Source organism: Aplidium turbinatum, chromosome 7 (assembly GCF_918807975.1).
Source record: "Aplidium turbinatum chromosome 7, kaAplTurb1.1, whole genome shotgun sequence".
Lineage (NCBI taxonomy): Eukaryota > Metazoa > Chordata > Ascidiacea > Aplousobranchia > Polyclinidae > Aplidium > Aplidium turbinatum.
The window spans coordinates 16,085,229-16,102,347 of record NC_137478.1 but is presented as its reverse complement, the minus strand read 5'-3'; the positions used below and the strand labels follow the sequence as shown (position 1 = coordinate 16,102,347).

General features: G+C 34.4%; 1 protein-coding gene and 1 long non-coding RNA gene across 2 annotated transcripts in view; one reads left to right on the top strand and one right to left on the bottom strand.

Moving 5' to 3' along the window:
• LOC145774664 (transmembrane protein 45B-like) overlaps positions 1–17,119 on the bottom strand; it is a 112,688-nt gene that overhangs the window by 71,136 nt on the left and 24,433 nt on the right. The window contains exons 3-5 of the mRNA XM_082585958.1: positions 14,550–14,729; positions 6,947–7,078; positions 6,079–6,252 (exon numbers count right to left, since the gene is read on the bottom strand). Of these exons, the coding sequence (XP_082442084.1) occupies positions 6,079–6,252; positions 6,947–7,078; positions 14,550–14,729 (486 nt within the window). The remainder of the gene's footprint in view (positions 1–6,078; positions 6,253–6,946; positions 7,079–14,549; positions 14,730–17,119) is intronic.
• On the top strand, positions 2,461–8,499 carry LOC145774665 (uncharacterized). Its single transcript, XR_014290034.1, has 3 exons — positions 2,461–2,547; positions 8,013–8,098; positions 8,382–8,499. It is a non-coding gene; the product is annotated as an uncharacterized LOC145774665 (long non-coding RNA).

The following is a 17,119-nucleotide window of genomic DNA, read 5'->3' as shown; positions in this document are numbered from 1 at the left end:
GAGTAAGTTACCCTTACCTATCCCAGAACTTCGATTAAGACAACGATGAAACATCGTAGGAAAAAATAACACATTTCTTATTTCTCTCAAAACTACTTTTACCTACAATTTTACATTTAACTGCTTCACAATTTTTCTGCATGTAGAAAATCCCTAAAACTACATGTGCTGATGGACTTTAAGTTTTTCCATATTTTCGTTAAGAAACGGTTGACTAATCATGCACGACGTTGCGATAAAACCGAATGGATCAACCGTTACCCGGCTCAACTAATCAAACCTTCCTCTAGCCCAGTCAGAGGAAAAATTCTGAAAAATTTAAAAAAAGCTGTCCTATCATCTTGCAAAGAAAATTGACTTCGAGAATGAAATCAAGGCGTGGTGCAGTCAAACCCAATGCTTTACTGTATATTACCCTTTTGCAATTGGAGCTCTAAAGACGTTTCTTAAATGCATCAAGTTGGAACCAGCAAGAGCTTGATCGGAAGCTGAGTCAATGCTAAAGTAGCCTACAACTAGCAGTTTTAAATTTGTGACTGCTTTGAATTATGTGGATTACGGTCCTAAACAAGAATCACTGATGAATTTAATGAAATTAAAGGAAGATGTAATCTAAGTAAGAGAAAGCTGAGGAGAAGGCTACTACTCGCAAGCTAAAACTGCAGTGGCAATTATAAATTTAAAAGAAAATGATTTTCTTTTCCTGAGGACAGAACGCTTTTATAACTCCACTTATCTAGCTGAATCATTCGAAGGAAATGTATTCTACCGTACACGGCAAAGGATTCGATAGTTGTTGGAATTGACAAATGTATCAACAAACTCAAACATATCGTCGATGAGTTTGAAGTTCCATGAAAATTTCATATTTCTGTTGTGCAGTTGCGGGCATGTGAGACAAATTTAAACCATTTGTAGGCTACAACAATGACATTTTTCAAGACATTTTGGATGATTTGGTACTTTAGACAGAATGCCATACAGCAAATTTCAGCTGCAAACCAGAACGAATCACCCCATAATCTCTACACAAGGAATCATTGATTGCAACTTTCGAAATGTTTTTCCAAATAGTTTTGTTATGATTTTTTTGTGTTCCGGTAGCCACCTCCAACGGTTGTGCTTTGAGAACGTGGTTTTAGCAATTGCGGAAATTTGTAAAGAATTGTTTGCGCTCCAGTAGGCCTATGACTAAAAACCGATTAAAAAGCCCAACTATACATGTTGTGCATCAATTCAGACGTCGCAAAATTGTATCATTTGATGCTGTGATCCGTAACTTTGCATTGCAAAAAGTCCAGAAAGGGTTGAATTAAATCAGGGATGTCCAAAGTCCGGCCCGCGGGCCAACTCCGGGTTACGAGACGTTTTTGTATAGCCCGTGCCTGTTGTTGTACAAGTACAATGTGTTATTTTTGGCCTGCAGACACACAATAATCATATAAATTCAACTTGCAGTTTTCAGAAAAATTATTGTGGCTGTTGGCCCGCGAACACTTATTATCAAATCTGGCTCGCGTGGGAAAAACGTTTGGCACTCCTGAAGTAAATGCTTGGTTGAACTGTTTTCGTTGACTGTCGGCCTATTGTGTGTTTACAAAACTTTCTAGACAAAATAGTTTGCCTCAATGGCATTTTTGCTGCAAGTGTAATCCAGTGATTATATATTGATGATTTTTACATTGAACGAAGTTCTTTTCATGCAGAGGAAAGTAGGCTAATTTCAGCTTAACACGAACATGCAATGCAGTATTTGCTAAAAAATATTATTGGGCCCATTTTTCGTATTATTTCCCGACCAGTGCTGACTTTTCTCGGAGGCCCTGACAATACACGCATTAACTAAAGTTAAATAACTACACAACACTTCAAAGTAACTTTTTGATTTAGATCAACACTTTTCTAATTTTTGCATCTGCAAATCTGTGAAAAATATCTTCAAAACTGAGCTGTCGTAACATTTTACGCTCAATTTTTTAGTAAACAAATCAATATTTTTTTTTACAAGTCTGAACCTTAAACCATTTGACCAGGTGAACACTCACAATAGCATTTCAAAAATCCATTAGGAGTCGTCAGCACAACTGAATCGAAACAAAAACATTACAGTAGCAGGGAAATATCAGCACAACTATTCCAAAATTTTTTTTACATATTAAATAAAGAAATAAAAGTCACTGAATGTTCAAAACCTTCATTTCTTTGCTTTATTCTTTTTCATTTCTTTTTTTTCTTCATAATATTGCTAAATAGGCCAAATAGGCTACAGAAAATATTGCAACAATCAAATACGGTAACTTGCTAAAACTGTCCCTACACGCAGCAGTAAAAAGTAGAATAACTGAGATGAATTTTACAAGTACGATTAAGAAATGCTTATGACGGTGCAATCTAGAACAAACGCTTCTATTACATCATCATGCTAAACTTGCAAGATGCAAACAGTTTAGCAATCAATGCGGCAGAAATAGGTGACAAGGAATGGAAAAACTAGAAAAAACAATCTATGATCAAAAGTGAGAAAAACTAACTGGAAAAGGTGATCAGGTACTATGACACTTCCTCAAATGGGCTATCAACCTAACACAGAAAGCAATCATTTAGAAAGCAAATCAATAGTTTTGTTTACAAGTTTAAACCTTAAACCATTTGACCAGGTTCCCAGCTAGCAAGCTACGTATATTACACGTTGCTTTTTGGTTGATTTTAGGTAGTATGGTATCTTAGGTAGAATTCAGGTGTTATTAAGGAGTTTGTGTACACCAACAAAAATTCACTTGTTTAAAAAACATTTTTTTAGAGACATATTTTAGCTATCATTTAGTATGACATTGACTAGTGTGTAAATATGATTCTAGAAGTTTTAGCAGGGATTATTTTGTGAATATAACTCTTGCAAAAATAACACGTGTTTTCCACGTATATTACACGTGTTCGAAATCCTATGATTATTTGACTAATTTTTAAGGTAGATAAGGTAAAATCACATCCAGAAGAGGGCATACAAAAGAGAAAAAATGTTTACCCCAGCAGAAGGATGTTTTACCGGAATTTTTTGTATGTTGATTATATGTTGTTTCCACGTGTATTGCACGTTTCCATCTGTTGAAAAGTAACACGTGTTTTCCACGTATATTAAACGTGTTGAAGTTCTTTCGTTCATTTGAGCAATTTTTAATCTGTGTTAGGTAAAACTACCTCCCAAGGACGGTATAAACAGAAAGAATTCTCCACTCAAGTGGATTGGTGTCAACCACGCTCCTCCGCATTTTTTAGGATATAAGTTAGATTATGTGTTTTTGTAGGTGTCTTTACACGTTTTTATTACGTTATGTAAAAAGGAAACTTCATGACATTTTTTAGTCGCAAATTAATGTGATCTTTTAACGATAGTTCTTAGTGTAAATTTAAGTGGTCTAGCTTACTGATATTAAACAATTACTTTCTAAGGTTTGGTACGGTAGCCACTTTAACAAGTCGAAATTCTGCCACTAAAAATGACTAGAATGAAACCGCCAACCAACCATAAGCTCCGGTTTAAGTGACGTAAAAATGGCGAAAAGAAGATGATAGAAAGCAAATTAAGTGATGGATTTTTGTCAGCTGGTTGGCTTAGGGGTTAAGGTTAGGGCTAGAAAGTAGTCATTTCATTGACGCGGGTTCGATTCCCACCACTGCTATTTCTCTTTTTCTTCTCTAATTCCAAATAAAGTTCAAAACAAGCATTAACTCTCCGAATGAGTGCTAGAAGGGTCACAATTGGACAGTAGCCTCTTATAACAATATGTGTTATACAAACGTGTTAAATAAATACAAATGTGTTAAATTGTTGATTTCAGATACGGAAATTAGGTAGAATGTGGGTGTAAAAACACGTAAAATCCACCACCAAATATACGTGTAATACACGTGAAATAGTGTCGACACTTATACGTGTATTATACGTGAAAATTAACGTATAATACACGACCCCTGGAACGTAGAATCTACGTGTCAGATACAAGGAAATTAGGTGTAATGCGGGTGTAAAACACGTAAAATCCACCACCAAATATACGTGTAATACACGTGAAATAGTGTCGACACTTATACGTGTATTATACGTGAAAATTAACGTATAATACACGACCCAAGGAACGTAGAATCTACGTGTCAGATACGAGGAAATTAGGTGTAATGCGGGTGTAAAACACGTAAAATCCACCACCAAATATACGTGTAATACACGTGAAATAGTGTCGACACATATGCGTGTATTATACGTGAAAATTAACGTATAATACACGACCCAAGGAACGTAGAATCTACGTGTCAGATACGAGGAAATTAGGTGTAATGCGGGTGTAAAACACGTAAAATCCACCACCAAATATACGTGTAATACACGTGAAATAGTGTCGACACATATGCGTGTATTATACGTGAAAATTAACGTATAATACACGACCCAAGGTACATAGAATCTACGTGTCAGATACGAGGAAATTAGGTGTAATGCGGGTGTAAAACACGTAAAATCCACCACCAAATATACGTGGAAAACACGTGCATTAGTGTTGTCAGATACGAGGAAATTAGGTGTAATGCGGGCGTAAAACACGTAAAATCCACCACCAAATCAGGGACCTCAGAATACTTTAGAAATCCCTGCACCAAATATACGTGTAATACACGTAAAATAGTGTCGACACATATGCGTGTATTATACGTGAAAATTAACGTATAATACACGACCCAAGGTACGTAGAATCTACGTGTAATACACGTGAAATTTCTAGCTGGGTTAACACTCACAATAGCATTTCAAAGAAAAAAAATTTTTTAATATAAGTTATGTTGTGGAACCGGTTTTCTTCCATTAGGAGTCGTCAGCACAATATGATATATTTATTCAGCACAAACCGGTTAGTTTTTCTTACTTTTACTGTAAATTTAGTTTTTCTTACTTTTGCTCAATTTTTTAGCTTAGAAAAGCTTCTACCTCCATTGGCATTGCTGACCATAAGTGATAAATAAATGCTTAGCAACGTTTCTGCATTAAGAAATAAAGACTTCTTCCTTTTCTACTATTATGTGGTGTACAAATTGCTCTTCAGCTTCTTTTGGTAACTTTTCATGTGTAGGCCTACACAGAAATAAGAACTCAGATAGGTGAGCTAACTCATCTGAAAGTGACCCTTCAAAATCTTCTGGGTATACACTAGCCAGTTGCAGAGCAGCATCACGAGCAGTTTCATTAGAAAAAGAAGTTGTGCCAACTCGTCGTCGTCGTCTGAGCTTCTGGGGCCGAGGGTCTATCCTTTTACCACCCCAGATTCACGATGTTCCCGGACCAGTCTTTAGTTTCATCATTTTATACGCTGCTCCAAAGATGAATCAAGCTGGTCCAGTATTGGAAGATAAGTAGGCTATGTGTCCTAAATTTATCTCTTGCCGACAAAATAGTTTCATTGCAAATTGCCATTCCAGTGTCAAAATCAAACAATTGATTTCGTTGCCGACTTCTTTTTAGCTCTGCCTGATATTTGTTGGTGTTAGATTTTTGAACACCCGATTCCACAAATTCAGTAAAATTATCTCTGAGGGATAAAATGAAGTTTTTCAAAGATTTCAGTTGGCACAGAGAAGTTTTGAGGTCAGCACAAACGTCTTGCAAAGATTTGCTTGTTGCATGAAATCGAGAAAAAATGACATCCCATAATGTTATCATTATTGCAGTTTATAATTCTCCAAACTCAATAGCTATGGTACGTGTTTCAGCATTGCACAAAGCATCAGTTGCAATGCTATCTGAAGTTTTCCACACATGCTTATAGACATAATAAATCATGTGGTGCATCATAATGAGCAGACCAACAAGTGTCAGATAAACATTTAACAACATTGATTTTGTTTTCCTTTAACACAGAAACAAGTTTTTGTTGTTTTTTGCAAATGCTATTTTTTAATTTTTTTTAATTTGGAATTTCATAACAAATATTTAAAAAGTTTTTGTTGTGAAAAGTATAACCTATTGAAACCTTTAATGATAATGCTATTATTATTACAAAAAAAAAATAATAGAAGCCACAAGCAAACCTTTATCCATATCCATTGAAAAGAAAATATCAGGAAAAGCACTCCGATATTAAGAAATATGTGCCAACAAAAGAAAATTGGTAAAACCATTTGATTGGATATATCATCGGAGTCCCAACGCTTCTCAGTGCGTGGAAACAATATGAAGGCAAGATTAAAGAGCCAGCTTCCCATCTAGTAGAAACAAACATGGATAAAGTAATCTCATAACCTTGCTGGTTTCTCACTTAACATAACCTCATGAAATTTGGTTGAAAAAGAAAACAGCACAAAACCCGAATTAACTCAAATAGTTACAGAATAACTAGGAAGCTTTTAAAAGCTAAAAATAACTACGTTAAAAAAGTGTGTGCATTCACAATAATTGTAATTTTAGTTTAAATATCTTTTCTTAAAAGTTAGTTAGATAGCCTATGCCCTATATGCTTATGTGGTGGTGGCCTATCACATTTAACCCGTCTGGGACAAAATGTTTAAAACCAACTTCAGAGAGATTGAAATTTCATCAAAACCAGCTATGACGAATTAAAAAATAATTATCTTATTGGTATTAAAAATATAAACATAAATAAATTAATTCTGTTACTCATGTAAAAGTGCTCTACAAAGTTAAATTCACTAATCCGTAATTGAGATCACTTGGGTCTACATTATAACACAGTTGTTGTCGACTCCAAGAATGTAGTAGTCGTTTCATCAGATACTAAGTTATAAAAACGGTTATACGTTAATGAAGTATAAATGTAAAATCTTTCCAAAGCTTTTGGTTGTTCAATTCGGGAAAACACATTGATTGACAAATTAAAACCTTTGTCATGCTTGGTCACAATGATTAAAGAACTCTCTCTAATAAGTTGAAGGTCGCTACCTGCATTACAAGTAGGGTGTGGGCCCACTCCAGTCTCTCATCAAATGGCTTCCACATTTCTAAGGTCAGCACAGCACACATTCCCAAGTTGGCGTACAGCAATAGCTCGTGAGCCTCAAGTTCAAGTTTGTGCTGAAATATAAACAAATGATGTAAAAATCTTGTTGGACAATTCTCTGCTTATCCGAGTATTCGTCGTTGCATTGGTCATAATAGATAGATGTTTATTAGCTGCTGCGAAAAAGTCAAAACACAATGTACATAGCAAAACTGTTGAAATGATTACAATTAAACAAAAAGAAAATGATGAAAGCATCACAACAGCGGGAGGCTGCAAAGTGACCATTCAAGGTCTTCAAGTCAAGCAGCCACCCCTTAACTCATCAATGATAACTTAATTATAGTTGGCTAATTGAGAAAAACACATACGGTAATAATAAATAAATAACAGTGAAGCTGTTCAAGATGATAAGAAATTAAAAAAATTCAGGTAGGCCAACGTAGCCTGTGTTACAATTGCAAGTCAGATTAGTAATTTAGCATTTGCCTAATATGTGTCAATAATTTTCTTTTTGTAGGCTACATTCTTTTAAAACTTGTGAAGGAGGATTTGCGAATTTCATCTGGTATGTTATTCCAAATTTTTGCGCCAGAATATTTTATTGAGCGTTGTAGTTTTGTGGTTGTGTATCGATAATAATAGTAATCTAGGTTGGCCGAGTTTCGAGTAGTAAAGTGGTGAATTTTGTTGCATTTTTTAAAGTAGTTTTGAAAAGAGTCGGGTAACGAGTTAAAACTAAACTGGTACATAAATTTAGCAATATCAAAGTTGTACAGATCTTTTAACTTTAGGATATTGAGTTGTTTATAAAAGGGTGTGACATGGTCAGCCCATTTGCCTTTCACAACAGCTTTGACTGCCTTATTTTACAAAACACCAAGCTTTCCAATATGTGTTTTGTATGACGACCCCCAAATTGTCAGTTCGTATATTAGGTAAGGATGCACGAGAGAATAGTAAAGCTGAAGCATAGCTTTGGTTGATAAAAAATGTTTCAATTTATAGAGTATGCCAACAGATTTGGAGAGTTTGGAAGATAGAGCATCAATATGAGGAAGAAAAGATAGATTCTTGTCAATTAAGATACCAAGGTATTTAGCAGTGTGAACATTTTTTAGTTGGGGATTGCCGTAAAATACTTCAACATTAGTTGATGTTTGGTTGGTCTTGGGTGCAATTATTAAAAAGTTAAACTTAGAAGCATTTATCGTGAGTGAATTGGCTGTGATCCAACGTTTAATTCCTTTCAGTGCAAGATTAATTAATCAGTCCAGATTTATAAATCGTGATATTGACTAAAGTGATATCCTACGCTACACTTTGTGTTTTATGCTTAGGCTACTGTTTACTTAGAGTTGTGTTATTCTTATTCAGGGCTCTGAAGTCGGCGAAATTTGGCGTGTCTGGAGTTGGAGTCGTTAAAAAAATGCCGAATCCGACTTGATACAAAACGGTGAACAATAAAAAAATCAATAAAAAGAACAATAATTTTTTCAAAATATTTTCAAACTATTGTATCTTGTTCTTGTATTTCTCGCATTGCGCTTCAAAACTGAGTTTTGAGATTGATTTTTTACAAAAAGAAAAGCTGTCCGGTTTTGTTTGCAATATTGCAACAGTAAACTTTGTAACTTGAGACAATAAGACATAGGCTACATACAAGTGTTACGCATCTCATTAATAGATACAAACGGGAAAAAAGTACAAAAACAATTGAAGTAAAAGTACAAGTTTTTGAAGACCGCAAATAAAGACAAAGTTTGTTAGAGGAGTCAAGGGCCTTTAAAAAACAAAACTAATTTAAGCCACAATAGAAACGGGTGACAAAAATGTCGTTCAGCTCACTGCAGTGAATTAGACATTAATTGAATATTAAAGTGGTTACAATATAATAAATAGGACGAAGATTTTATTACTTACAAAACCACAGCTTTAATGCACTACGTTTCATAAAGCTACTGATTAACTATTACTCTTTTTGAATAATAATCTAAACATAAAAAATCTGGCCACCCTAAAAAATTTGGCAAACGGAAGCCACTACATTAAGAAATTCAGTCATTGCCACTGAAACCTCAAATCAATCAGAACATGTTATAAGAGGCTACCGTCTAATTGTGACCTTTCTAGCACTCAGCCAGAGAGTTAATTCTTGTTTTGAGCTTTATTTGGTAGTTACAGAAGAAAAAGAAGGAACCTAATGGTAAGGGTAGTAATCGAACCCATGTCATGGAAATGACTACTTTCTAGCCCCAACCAGCTGACAGAGAATCCATCACTTGATTTGTTTTGTATCATCTTGTTTTCACCCTTTTACACGTCACGGAAGACGTAGCTTATGATTGATTGATTGGTTCATGGTTTCAGTGGCAATGGCCGATTTTTTTTCTTGTTTTTTTTTCTAGTGGCTAGCGCAAAAGTCGACCAGTTATAAAACGAGAAATCGTATATTTTTCGCCGGAATTCAGAACCCTGGATAACCAGACCCTTTACCCTTGTTTGATTACAATAGATTTTTACGCATTTTTTTATTATTTATTTTTCTAATTAGCAGTTGGTGAAATGTGTGATGTCGTTTTATTTTATAAGCTGTAGGCTACTGAACCAGAGAAGGTTTTTTTCTTGCTTGTAATTTTTTAAATCGTGTGTATCTTGTCTACCTACTGTGTGTGTGTCGAACTATAAGCGATGATTCTTAATAACTGGGAAAGCTGAACTTTCTAAATTTTTAGCTCTTATCTTAAGACCAACGATATACAGATTTTAAAAGCAATGATACTTAGGCTAATACAACATTTATTGATACAGATATGATCTTCTTTCTAGAGTGAAAATCTTCAGAAAAGGTTTAGCGTTAGGGTTAGACAAGCCTGTTGCTGTTGTTAGATGTTGAAGTAATAACTCTCTGAGAAAATAAAAAGCAAAATATTCAATCGAATTGCTGAGGTTGTTCTTAATCAGTAAAGTTTGTTAATAATAACCACTTAGCCAGAAAGTCATATTGAGTAAGATTAACCTACCATACTCAGCTTGCATCGACGATAATTTTTTAGTTTGCATCAACTAGTTACTGATTTGGAGAAGATTTGGTACTGAAAAAAAAGTGATATAACACTTTTGACGTTGCGAATAATGTTTTACGTAGACGACGTTGTTAGCTTACTCAACCAAATGAACCACACGCATCGAGGGCAGTTTCAGTGGCGTCCGCAGGATTTTCTTACCAGGAGAGAGGGGTGTTCCATATAATTTGACATTTTTTTTATCAAGAGTAGCCTTTTATGCTACTTTATAGTCTGATCAAGGTTAAAGGTAGCCGAGGCTATCTGCTGGTGAAATATAAACTCTCACGGTCTTTGCATACGTTGCTGTACTTTTGGATTGATTTATTATATACAGTATGTGAATCTGAAAAGCATGTTAGTAGACCTAAACGAATAAGTAAAAACTAGTAGAGTTCGATTAACAGGCAATGTCTTAAGATTAAAGCATGAATCAAACCTCTTGGTGAATTTTTTAAACATTGAGTGCAATTTATTACGGTACTAAATAAAAATTATCGCTCTCTAAGCATATAATAAATAACGAAAAAGAAGGCCTAACCTACAAGGCGTACGAGCACCATTCCGCTCTCCCCTCCGAAATTCACTAGTGAGCATCTACGTTTTAGCAAAGGTGCCTAAAATGCTTTTCAAACCATATGGGTTGTAAATTCGGATCAAAAACATCAGACAGACTCCACAATCTGTTGGAACTCCATCTTTGACTAAAAGGAAAGGCAGGGCAAAACGGACATGCTAAATTTAAAGTGTTCTATTTGAGAAAACAAATTAGACATCATAGACTTATTGCGTTTTTTGAATTAACGTGTCACTTAACAACAACTGCCCAGAGTATGAAACTTAATGTGTTTTTATTTTTTGTTTAATTACAAAAAATGACTTTTAGCCGTGGGGCAAAACAAACATAGTATATGACGCTTTGCCTCGAAGTTCGTTTGTTAATTAATTGTCAAAATCAAGCAATTTTTTGCGAATTTGTTAGAATGAATATTCATAAATGAAACAATTCAAGTTTGGTAACCAGTAAAGATATTTTAAACAAAGCTTTTGCCGTCATAAAGGCAGCTTTTTTCAATTAAAATATAATCAAACTAACTGTTTGTCAAACAGTCTTTGAAAAGTGCATCTTTACTGTTTCAGGTCTCCAAAACAGACTAGCTATCTGTTTGAAAACAATTTTCACGCTGAAAAAACTAATTATTCTTTTAGGCTGTTGCAAGTGATATTGATATGCCGGTTTTGCCTCATCATCGATTGTGCGCTTTACACCAAGCAAGCTACCTAAAAAAATCTATAATTATAAGCAAAACCAAAATATGCAGAAATATCATTTTGTCCATCGTCCACCAATGATTAAAACTAAAATAGAATCAGAAATTTTCAAAAGACGCCTAAATATCATCACATTTTAGCAGACTAGTTTTTATAACAAAGTACTGAAAAATCTATTTTGACCTCTTTGCCGTCGGGTGTGAAACGAAAGTTTTAAATCTTTCTGTGTGAAATATTCATGCGGGTATAGTTTTAAAAAATAGAAAAAAAGTGTTACTTTGATCTGCAAAAAAAAGCAACAGTTTCTTGTGATGTAACACTACCGTAGTTTCTGGATGTTTCTGGTCAAAGCAAATTTGTTATAAATAGCAGGGCTGTGGAGTCGGAGTCGGAAGGATTTTGGCGTGTCCAAAGTCGAAGTCGGAGTCGTTAAAAAAAGAGCCGACTTCGACTCCGGCTTGATAAAAAACGATAAACCATACAAATTTTAAGATTCAAACAAAACGAAGGAGTGTACCAGCAAACATTTATGGGATTGGTATATGATACAAGAGAAGAATCCACACAGGATACAAACTGATGTGCATAAATCAACAAGTGAATAAAAAAAATATCAGTAACTTCTCAAGTGCATGTAGCTCCAGATAAAGTTATATTTCTATGACTTTGACTATTTTTTTATTTCTTTGAAAATAATGTCTAAAAAGACATTACTAAAAGCAACTACGGACAGTGTTCAGTGTTTCAATCTAAGGATTTCTTCAGCGTAGCAAAATAAAAGTAGAAAGTTGTTTTGAAGTTTTGAGATGGTGGTTTCTAAGAGTGGTTTTAATAAGCCAATGAGAATTGATTTAAGTTTTAATTTTGGACTCTTGCGAAACTTAATTTTATTGCCAATTGGAAAGGGTGATGTCTTTGAGAAAAGTTGTACAAACTAATGATTGGAATTTGTTAAAAATAAAAGTTGAAAAAAAGAGGCTAGGACATAACAATCATCTGAGATGGATCTAAAACACAACAAACTTTTTTTTATTTACTTGTTGGTGATTTATGTATATCAGTTTGTATCCTCTGTGAATCCTTCTCTTGTAATGGGCCATTGGGCCAATCCTATAGATGTTTGGTGGTCCACCCCTTCATTTTCTTTGAATTTTAATTTTAATTTAATTTAATTTTGGACCAGCAAAATGTGATTTTCCCACCAGTGAGTGGAGGAACTTATTTTAGAATAGTTGCGTTAAGTAATGGTTTGGATTTGTTAAAAATAAAAACTTTAAAAATATAGAACTTTGTAACTAAGCTAGGGAATAACAGCCATGTGAGATGGATCCAAAATATAAGAAATTGGTTGCTAGAGGCACAAATATGTATTGAAATTCAAAGAAAATGAAGGAGTGTACTAGCAAACAATCATTGCATTGACCCATGATACAAGAAAAGGATCCACAGAGGATACAAAATATAAATAAATAATAATGATTATGATAATAATAATGATAAAAATGATATAATGATATGAACATAATGATATGATATAATGTAATATAATATATATGTGATATAATATAATATCATTATATAATGATATAATGAAAAAAACAATAATGATATGAATAAATCAGAATGTGAATAAAAAGATGCCAGTAACCTCTCAAATACTTGTAGCTCCACACAAAGTGAAATTTGCACGATTTTAACTCTTTTTTATTTGTTCAAAGAAAATTTCTATAAATACATTATTAATTGCGGAGAATGGCCAATGTTTCTATGAGAAGGTGAAATTTAAACCATTTCTTGTCATAACTTTTTTCAAAAGAATCGCACTTCCTTATTAGCTGGAAAATCACGTTTCGCTGCAGTCTTAAATTAAGAATTAAATCACTTCTCACTGGGCTTTTTAATCACTCTTGAAAATCATCATCTCATCCGAAACTTTGAAGCAACTCAAGACAACTCCCTCCTTTCATTTCACTGCGCTGAAGAAATCTGCAAGATCGAAACGTTGGCCATTGTCTACAGTTAACAACGTCTCGTTACACATTTTCTTTAAACAAATAAAAAAAAAATTAAAAGGCATGTAAATTTCACTGTATATGATATTGAATAGCTTGTAAAAGTGGAAGTTATTGCCGATTGTAAAGTTGTTTGCAAGATTCACTCTAAAATTGCTTTAAAAATTTGAAAATGCCCATCAAACTTCACATCATTTTTAGCACTACCGGCGCGCCACTTTATTGTGTGCGCGAAACTCGTATTGTTACATCATAATCATATTGCCTATTCACTTGTGTTGTTGCCCATTCACTAGTTAGTACTGTATTGCCTTATCGCAATACAGTAGTAACTAGTAACCTTGGTATTTGCTGAAGTCAGTTCTTCAAGGGTTTACTTTTTCAGCGTTTTTTGAAAGTTGATTGCAAGGGGTTTACTTCCCAGGTCCGTCGTTCCGTTTGCGTTATTTTTTGTTTTCTTTTTTGTTTGCATGTTTTTGCGTTTGTACAGTGCTTGTCCATCTCTTTGTTCTTCTACTTTTACTTGCAATCTAACTTTCTTGGTGTGTTCTTACTACCCTTTTTATTGCGTTTTTAATGTCTTATTCTGTTTGAATTTTTAACGTGTATTGCGGCCCACGGGTTAATTTACAAGTGTTCATTTGGCTTTTAGAACAATTTTAGTTTGAGACCCTTGCTTTAAGCGTTCAAATTTTATCATGTCTGAAAAGAAAAGAGGTATTATTAGTATTGATAAAAACCAAGAAAACAAGTTCTACGCCTTTTTTCCTTGAGTCTCTGTCATTCCATCATACCTGTAACAATCAATTGATGAATATAACAAAGTGTCCCATAGGACATAACCCCCTTGTCTCATTGTTCATCTATGTAAGCAACCTATAGGACAGTTGAGTGAACTTGTTAATGATAAAAAAATAAAAAAAGAATATTGCATTTGTTACTGTTTTAATTTCATGTTATGAAACAACCACGAAACTTTACAATACAATTGCTTTAGTTTATAATTTGCTTGAAAATAGCGTTGTATTACAAATAATGTTATTTTCGTCCCATAGGTGGCACATCTCGAAGATCCCTTTTAATGTAGACATTATGGTATTGTTTAAGCCTAACATCAGTTATCAAAAAGGCAATCTAACAAAGCTTAGACTGAGTTAAGTAGAAGCAAATAACCAAGAAAGAACTATGCAATTTACTTTCCCATGACCACGGTGATAAAACAGTAGTAGGGCTGTGATACAAAATGCCAGAGCAACTGCAGCTTTTTCAAGGACAACATTTCTTTTCTCCATAACCTTTTGACTGATAATATCAATGACCCCACTGGCGGCGAATGACATGTACATGGTGAAGTGCTGCCATTCATTGAGGTGAGCCTATTGAAAACAAAGTAACATCAGGAAGCTTTCGAAGATTACAAACTTTAAGCATAGATCTTAAATATTGCATTTATTAATCCCTGCAACCAAACACCCGAAAACCGGAACTTAGTTTCCTTTCTTACAGTGGTCATGTGTTAAATAAGTATTAGTAAACTTAGTCAACCGTAAATGAAACAAACTATGGAAATCCATTTCCAATTTGGGTGGGTTTAATGTGAAATAGCCTGTCTGCCTTCCATCGAATTTTCGTGGGTTGCAAGATGTCTATTATGTTGCCAATTTTATTAAGAAATTGTGGACTAGGTGGCTGGTGTGGCAAGGAAGTGTATTTTTCGCTAATTGTTCTACCACAGCTTCATTTTGACAGGTTATTTCTATTTAACTTTGCAAAATAAAGCTTTTAGTTTATGTAATATTATGTTGTATATACATTATAACATTAAATCAAATATAGTTATTACTATCTGAACCCTTAACAGCCTGTTTCACCTAAATAAGGATCACCAGAAGGACCTTATTCAAATAGAATCATTATAACATTATCTACATTTGGGCCAGGCTTATCGTAAAACACAATAAAATGGTAACTTTGATTTGTGCGCATCACTACGCGCATGCGTAAAAGTGTGATATCAATATAGATATTTCGTATTGGAGAAATGGAGAGTACAGTAAGTTATCACACTAAATTAATGGACTCATACACATTGTACAGCTTTGGCCACACAAATATCATAAATATGGCTTCGTCAGTAGCTACATATCATTCTTATGAAAGTAGAACTTTGGACCTTCTTCTTTGATCAGATAGATAGGTAGTAGGTATAGGCTATGTCGTTATTAACCAAACTAAACTTGCGTGATCTACAATAGATTTAAATTTAACAACTTTACTCTCTATAATACTCTTTGTTTGTTTGCTTTATATTTATTGCACTACGCATCTTTTCAGATCATTGGTAAATTTAAAAGAAGATTTGTAAGGAAAAGTTTAATAAAAACGTTTTATTTTTTAATTTTGCATTGAGCTGGCTAAATTAACAACGCCATGATTATAACCACATCACCCACAGTTTGAAACTGCCACAGGCTTTCCGCCCTTTCATGTATAGTAGGAGGCGTTGTGTACTTTCATGAGTTTTTTGTGTTAAAAGAGATTTTTTTCTTGATTTACCTTCATATCTAGTAAAATACGAAAAAAATAGGATTTTAGGTTTTGGCTTCCTGAGCATACTTTGACTCTAAAATTAAGTTTGCATTCTCTGAATAGAATTTTTTTGTTTGTGTGCAATGTAGTCAATCAGATAGGACAAGTCAACAGTTCAAAATTATAATAAATAAACAGAGAAACTTTAATAACTTTTACTATTTTCTCGATTTCACTCAAAAGTAGCTAAAATCTTCAGTCACGTTTCTTTGTCGTTAAATATGTTGAATGTCTTTGAAGGTCTCTAGTATTAAACTGATGAAGGAGGTCTGCCTGACCATCTGAGCTCCTACTTTGCTGCGACTATCCTTTGTCCATTACTAGTTGGCCTGTCTACACTGTCTAAGTACCAAAGGATCGGTCAACAGTCTCAATATTTTATTAGAAATCCATTTCATTGTAATGTAGCCTACAATACAATGTAGCCTAGGCCTACTTATAGGCTGTATTATAGAAATTCATTTCAGCTGTATTATAGGCCTACTTATTACGTCATAGACCTACTGTGTATATTTTATTTTCTTCGTACAAACCGTAACTTGTTTCATACGAGACTGAAGATGTGAGGGCTACGGCCCAGGGCTGCATTCCTGGGGGGGCTCAGGAGGGCTCAGCCCCCCGAAATACGAAAAGGCTTGATGTAGGGGGGGCTCAGGGGGGGCTCGTTCAAGCTTCCATTTTTCAGCTTTCCTGGCTGAACAACAACTTCTCGACTAAACAAATAAAACTTTAACAGCTTTTTCACACAGAACTGCAAAAAAACACAAACATAAGTTGATAGCAATCGCCAATTATCACGTTTGTCAGAAACTCTCCAGACTGGGAATATCAACTTCGTAGTAGCTAATCGTCATGTCAAATGGACTGTTAATTCTCTACTTCAAATAAAAAAATCTATTCCAGAAGGAAAGTGTTTGTTTGATGAAGTTGTTAACTTGAGTCCCGGAAGTACAAAAAACTACTCCTTTAAAGTTTAAAGGCACAACATTGGACCAGTTCAAAGCTCGACGTAGAGAATACCCATCTTTTGATTGTAATCGGTTTATTCAAGCTTTGGTTGACAACATTGGAAGCAGGATGGTGGACACCAACAATGAAAATTCTGTGAAGAGCTTGGAAATTACTGTACCAGAGTTATGGCCTGCTGCAGTCGAAGTTCCATGGCAAGAAGGGGAGC